Here is a 6,567-nt window from a genome sequence, read left to right on the forward strand (position 1 = left end):
AACATATCATACTAAATCGATTATGGACATCTACAAATTAATACATACCATACGAAACGTAACATATACTAATTGAGTGTCCCAGAATTGACATTTACTATGTTACATCTACCCATGAGTCCAGGTTGCACGCTCAGGAAGCAGCCCAGTTCCAAAACGAATTCACTTTTCACTCGGTGAAACTCTTCTCACCGGAGTAAACCGGGCCAGATAATCGAATCCCCTCAATGCTGCGCATTTTGCTTGGAGAGAAGACGCATGTAGCGGCCCACGTGACTAATTCCGGAAGCGACCTCTACATGACCAGCCTTTAGCTACACCAAATCTCTGCTCTCCCTTATCTCAAGTTCAGCTGACGTTGCTTGTTTGTGGTTGATGGCATTTTCATTTTGTTGTTAATTGTATGTCACTAATATGATGAATACGTTGACTTTGAAGGCTTTATTTGGTTGTAAATAACTATATACAGATTAGCAGCCGCAGACTACTTAATAGCACGCACACACAAACAAACATGAACACGATCATATCAGGCAGAGTGCGCAAATTAGTTTCTGCAACCTTGATACAACCTTGGATATTGCCGATTATTACCGCCCCAAAGGTAAGCAAACGATCAAAGTCTCAAGGAAGAAGTTTGACATGGTAAAAAAAAAATAACACTGTCTTGTGCATGTAAACAAGTTGTCGTTGGTTACAATGTTGCAACGGTAGCCTGCAAGTAAAATGTTGGGTTACAATGTTGCAAGGGTAGTTTGCAGGTTGGATTGTGGAGTGAGGATTTACTCCTACTCTATAGCATTGGGAGGAAGTGATTTTTTTACTCAGTGCTATAATCTTATTTTCCATTTGTAGGATGTATTCACTGCATTTGCATGAAGGAAATCTGTTTTGCTACCCTAAATCTGAAACTGTTGTCGTTACAGGTCCAGCTCTCCACTCTACCCACTGAGCCTGTCATCGCTGCCAAAAAGCCTTTCAAGGTGGAGCTTGTAGGTGGAAAGCGTCACTCATGGTGCGCTTGTGGACACAGCAAGAAACAGGTGAAGGCACTACAATCATGCTTTACATTGGCCACCATGTGCCCATCGCTTTCAATGAAACAGGTTCATTGAATTCTGTCATGATCCGCTTGTTTGCGATGAAATGGAATTGGATCAGATTGGCTTTAGCATACCAAAGCAGCAGATTATTCAGGAATGACCACAAAATCTAGCAGCAGTAGCTAATTTAGCATTAGAGGTCCTCAATCCCTGGCTTGTTTCTCCTGTCTTTCTGTCTTAGCCTTTCTGTGATGGAGCCCACAAGACTAAAGCCCAGGGCCTGATGCCTCTGCGCTTCGTCCCTGAGAAGGACTCCAAAGCTTGGCTGTGTGGCTGCAAGTACACCGCTAACCCACCATACTGCGACGGCACTCACAAGCAGGAATTCATCCAGTCTGCCCTGCTCCCAGTGAACACACACTCCTGAATGGATAGGAGCTGATTGTTTTTGTCCAATTCACTGTGGTGTGGGTCCTCTGAGTTCTGGTCCTGGAGATGGAGGACCAGAATCACTGGTTCAGAAGGTAGCGCTAGCAATTGGGTGATTGACGGCGAACAGATGACATATACATATCTGACATACTGTGACATGCTTAGATCTGATGTGAAAAGATCTGATGTGATTGGTCAAAAGACCAATTAGTGGGGAAAAAAATTCAGAATTGAGCTGCCTGTCTAAACGCAGTCTTAGGGCCCTCATTAGTATATCATGGGAAACCATTGTTTTCCACTCTGGGCTTAGCACTTGCTTTGAACAAATCTCCCCACGTCATCCATACAAGATTTGCATGACATAAGAGCTCTGTGAACAACTCAATTAAGGGTTCATCCCATGATAAGCAATCTGCAAAGTGATACTTGTAATGGGGCAATTACACAATAACAGAATTATGCTGAGATTCAGATATTTCACTTTAAAATGTGTCAAGCAAAAACCAATAATTACAAAGTTAAACAAACCATACAACTTCATGCACAAGGACTAGTTTTAACAATTTCCACAGAACATTTTACAAAAACACATTTACTTGAACAGTGCAGATGCAAAGTTTGGTAACAGAATTACAGTTTGTACCGTCATTCTTTGCAATCATTGGTTATTGTTTGGCTTATATTTAAAAGTGAAAAATCAGTCTCAGCATCATTCTGTTACTGTGGAATTGCCCTGTGTGGTATGCACTGGGTGCTTCTGTAAATGTTTGAAATTGTGATGTTTCATTTTAATGCTCAGCTAATGATACGCACAAGTATTGTGATGGACTGTTTCTCAAAATCAAGAATTGTAATAGAACACTAAATCTTAGGCTTGCTGTGAGATGAATTGTTTAATATGTATTTTTATAGCTCTAAAAACTGAGTATTATTCCCTCCATGATGTATTCTTCTGTCTGTGTTGAAATTAAAACAATCAAATGTATTTTTATTTTTTACTTTCCCTTAGCTCTAAATTACGGTCACATTTTGCCATGTTATATCCTCTGTTCACTTATGCAGAAATGCAATGTTTCAACCTAAAACATCTGCATTGAAGTCATGAAAATCCACAGATTCTTTGGAGAGTTGCCATGGATCCCAACTTAAAATCAAGTTAAACATTCCTAAATAGATGCACAATCATAATATATGCTTTAAAGTTCTGCTACTCATGAATTGTTGTTGATAGCAATTTAACAGATTTCTATGTATTAAAGGTCCACATTTAGACTTATTACAGGAGCAAGTTGTGACATTTGAACTACTTCAAGAATATATCCATAAAACTAATCAGAATGGGACACTGGACTCAAAACCAAGTAAGTCAACTTTTTTAATGACCTAAACATGCACATATGGCTGATATTTTAAAATAATATAATTGAATGGTCAAAATATACATTGAGGGAATGTCAAAAGTGTATGAAAATACATGGTCAGATATACAATTCCCTTTGAGCTAATTGATGTGAGTAGAACGGGTACTGATATGTAATGTTGACAAACATGTACGGTAAGCTACGTTTTTCAGACAATTGTAGTGCTGCTTGAGGCTTGATAAATATAATGGCTTTTCTAATGTCAAAGCACAGGGAAGTTCAGTACTCATATACTGTGATCTGTATTTCACTCAAAGAAAGTGCATCAAACGTTAAGTACATATCTATTGTCCTTGGTGATTGGGGCCATTACCAGTTGAAAGTACTGCATCTATCTACATACACCAGAGTTATTATATACAGTATGACTGACGGCAAGAAGACAGATCTTGCCTTTTTATTTCTAGTTTATATATATATATATATACAGTGGGGAGAACAAGTATTTGATACACTGCCGATTTTGCAGGTTTTCCTACTTACAAAGCATGTAGAGGTCTGTAATTTTTATCATAGGTACACTTCAACTGTGAGAGACGGAATCTAAAACAAAAATCCAGAAAATAACATTGTATGATTTTTAAGTAATTAATTAGCATTTTATTGACATAAGTATTTGATCACCTACCAACCAGTAAGAATTCCGGCTCTCACAGACCTGTTAGTTTTTCTTTAAGAAGCCCTCCTGTTCTCCACTCATTACCTGTATTAACTGCACCTGTTTGAACTCGTTACCTGTATAAAAGACACCTGTCCACACACTCAATCAAACAGATTCCAACCTCTCCACAATGGCCAAGACCAGAGAGCTGTGTAAGGACATCAGGGATAAAATTGTAGACCTGCACAAGGCTGGGATGGGCTACAGGACAATAGGCAAGCAGCTTGGTGAGAAGGCAACAACTGTTGACGCAATTATTTGAAACTGGAAGAAGTTCAAGATGACGGTCAATCACCCTCGGTCTGGGGCTCCATGCAAGATTTCACCTCGTGGGGCATCAATGATCATGAGGAAGGTGAGGGATCAGCCCAGAACTACACGGCAGGACCTGGTCAATGACCTGAAGAGAGCTGGGACCACAGTCTCAAAGAAAACCATTAGTAACACACTACACCGTCATGAATTAAAATCCTGCAGCGCACGCAAGGTCCCCCTGCTCAAGCCAACGCATGTCCAGGCCCGTCTGATGTTTGCCAATGACCATCTGGATGATCCAGAGGAGGAATGGGAGAAGGTCATGTGGTCTGATGAGACAAAAATAGAGCTTTTTGGTCTAAACTCCACTCGCCGTGTTTGGAGGAAGAAGAAGGATGAGTACAACCCCAAGAACACCATCCCAACCGTGAAGCATGGAGGTGGAAACATCATTCTTTGGGGATGCTTTTCTGCAAAGGGGACAGGACGACTGCACCGTATTGAGGGGAGGATGGATGGGGCCATGTATCGCGAGATCTTGGCCAACAACCTCCTTCCCTCAGTAAGAGCATTGAAGATGGGTCGTGGCTGGGTCTTCCAGCATGACAACAACCCGAAACACACAGCCAGGGCTACTAAGGAGTGGCTCCATAAGAAGCATCTCAAGGTCCTGGAGTGGCCTAGCCAGTCTCCAGACCTGAACCCAATAGAACATCTTTGGAGGGAGCTGAAAGTCCGTATTGCCCAGCGAGAGCCCCGAAACCTGAAGGATCTGGAGAAGGTCTGTATGGAGGAGTGGGCCAAATTCTGCTGCAGTGTGTGCAAACCTCGTCAAGACCTACAGGAAACGTATGATCTCTGTAATTGCAAACAAAGGTTTCTGTACCAAATATTAAGTTCTGCTTTTCTGATGTATCAAATACTTATGTCATGCAATAAAATGCAAATTAATTACTTAAAAATCATACAATGTGATTTTCTGGATTTTTGTTTTAGATTCCGTCTCTCACAGTTGAAGTGTACCTATGATAAAATGACAGACCTCTACATGCTTTGTAAGTAGGAAAACCTGCAAAATCAGCAGTGTATCAAATACTTGTTCTCCCCACTGTGTATATATATATTACTACCAGTCAAAAGATTGGACACATACTCATTCAAGGGTTTTTCTTTATTTTTACATTGTAGAATGAAATAACACATGGAATCATGTAGTAACCAAAAAAGTGTTAAACAAATCAAAACATATTTTATATTAGAGATTTTTCAAATAGCCACCCTTTGCCTTGATGACAACTTTGCACACTCTTGGCATTCTCTCAACCAGCTTCATGAGGTAATCACCTGGAATGCATTAAAATTAACAGGTGTGCCTTAAGTTCATTTGTGGAATTTATTTCCTTCTTAATGCATTTGAGCCAATCAGTTGTGTTGTGAAAAGGTTGGGGGGGTATACAGAAGATGGCCCTATTTAATAACACACAAGTCCAAGAGAACAGCGTGAAGTATGGGAATAGTAGAGCTAGTCCACCTAAAAGACAATCCATATTATGGCAAGAACAGCTCAAATGAGCAAAGAGAAATGACAGTCCATCATTACTTTAACATATGAAGGTCAGTCAATACGGAACATTTCAATAACTTTGAAGGTTTCTTCAAGTGCAGTCGCAAAAACCATCAAGCGCTATGATAAAACTGGCTCTCGTGAGGACCGCCACAGGAATGGAAGACCCAGAGTTACCTCTGCTGCAGAGGATAAGTTAGAGTTACCAGCCTCAGAAATGGCAGCCCAAATAAATGCTTCACAGAGTTCAAGTAACAGACACATCTCAACATCAACTGTTCAGAGGGGACTGTGTGAATCAGGCCTTCATGGTCGAATTGCTGCAAAGAAACCACTACTAAAGGACACCAATAAGAAGAAGAGACATGCTTGGGCCAAGAAACACGAGCAATGGACATTAGACCGGTGGAAATTTGTCCTTTGGTCTGGAGTCCAAATGTGAGATTTTTGGTTCAAACCGCCGTGTCTTTGTGAGACGCATGAGTAGGTGAACGGATGATCTCCGCATGTGTGGTTCCCACCGTGAAGCAAGGAGGAGGCGAGGTTATGGTGTGGGGGTGCTTTGCTGGTGACACTGTCTGTGATTTTTTTCGAATTCAAGGCACACTTAACCAGCATGGCTACCACAGCATTTTGCAGCGATCCGCCATCCCATCTGGTTTGGGCTTAATGGGACTATCATTTGTTTTTCAACAGGACAATGACCCAACACACCTCCAGGCTGTGTAAGGGCTATTTGACCAAGAAGGAGAGTGATAAGAGCGTCTGCTAAATGACTAAAATGTAAATGTAATGTAAATGATGGAGTGCTGCATCAGATGACCTGGCCTCCACAATCCCCCAACGTCAACCCAATTGAGATGGTTTGGGATCAGTCAGACGGCAGAGGGAAGGAAAAGCAGCCAACAAGTGCTCAGCATATGTGGGAACTCCCTCAAGACTGTTAGAAAAGCATTTCAGTTGAAGCTGGTTGAGAGAATGTCTAGAGTGTGCAAAGCTGTCATCAAGGCAAAGGGTGGCTATATGAAGAATGTCAAATATAAAATATATACACTTTTTTGGTTACATGATTCCATGTGTTATTTCATAGTTTTGATGTCTTCAAAATTAAGAAAAACCCTTGAGTTAGTGTGTCCAAACTTTTGACTGGTACTAATATATATATATATATATATATATATATATATATAT

The 6,567-nt window shown here is 40.7% G+C and overlaps 1 protein-coding gene across 1 annotated transcript; it reads left to right on the forward strand.

The window, feature by feature from the left end:
* Window positions 1–297: 297 nt before the first annotated feature.
* LOC311130796 (uncharacterized protein) lies at window positions 298–2,460 on the forward strand. Its single transcript, XM_084163593.1, has 3 exons — window positions 298–604; window positions 927–1,043; window positions 1,285–2,460. Exons 1-3 carry the CDS (start codon window positions 515–517, stop codon window positions 1,468–1,470), a joined length of 393 nt encoding a protein of 130 aa, XP_084019719.1. The 5' UTR covers window positions 298–514; the 3' UTR covers window positions 1,471–2,460.
* The last annotated feature ends 4,107 nt before the right edge of the window (window positions 2,461–6,567 follow it).

The sequence above is a fragment of the Coregonus lavaretus genome (genome assembly GCF_964263955.1).
Source record: "Coregonus lavaretus genome assembly, chromosome: 6".
Classification (NCBI taxonomy): Eukaryota; Metazoa; Chordata; class Actinopteri; order Salmoniformes; family Salmonidae; genus Coregonus; species Coregonus lavaretus.

Coding starts and splice junctions, on each gene's coding strand:
- LOC311130796 (XM_084163593.1), top strand. CDS start 515: ATGAACACGATCATATCAGGCAGAGTGCGCAAATTAGTTTCTGCAACC. Junction 605..926: donor CGATTATTACCGCCCCAAAG/GTAAGCAAACGA, acceptor TTGTCGTTACAG/GTCCAGCTCTCCACTCTACC. Junction 1,044..1,284: donor GTGGACACAGCAAGAAACAG/GTGAAGGCACTA, acceptor TTTCTGTCTTAG/CCTTTCTGTGATGGAGCCCA.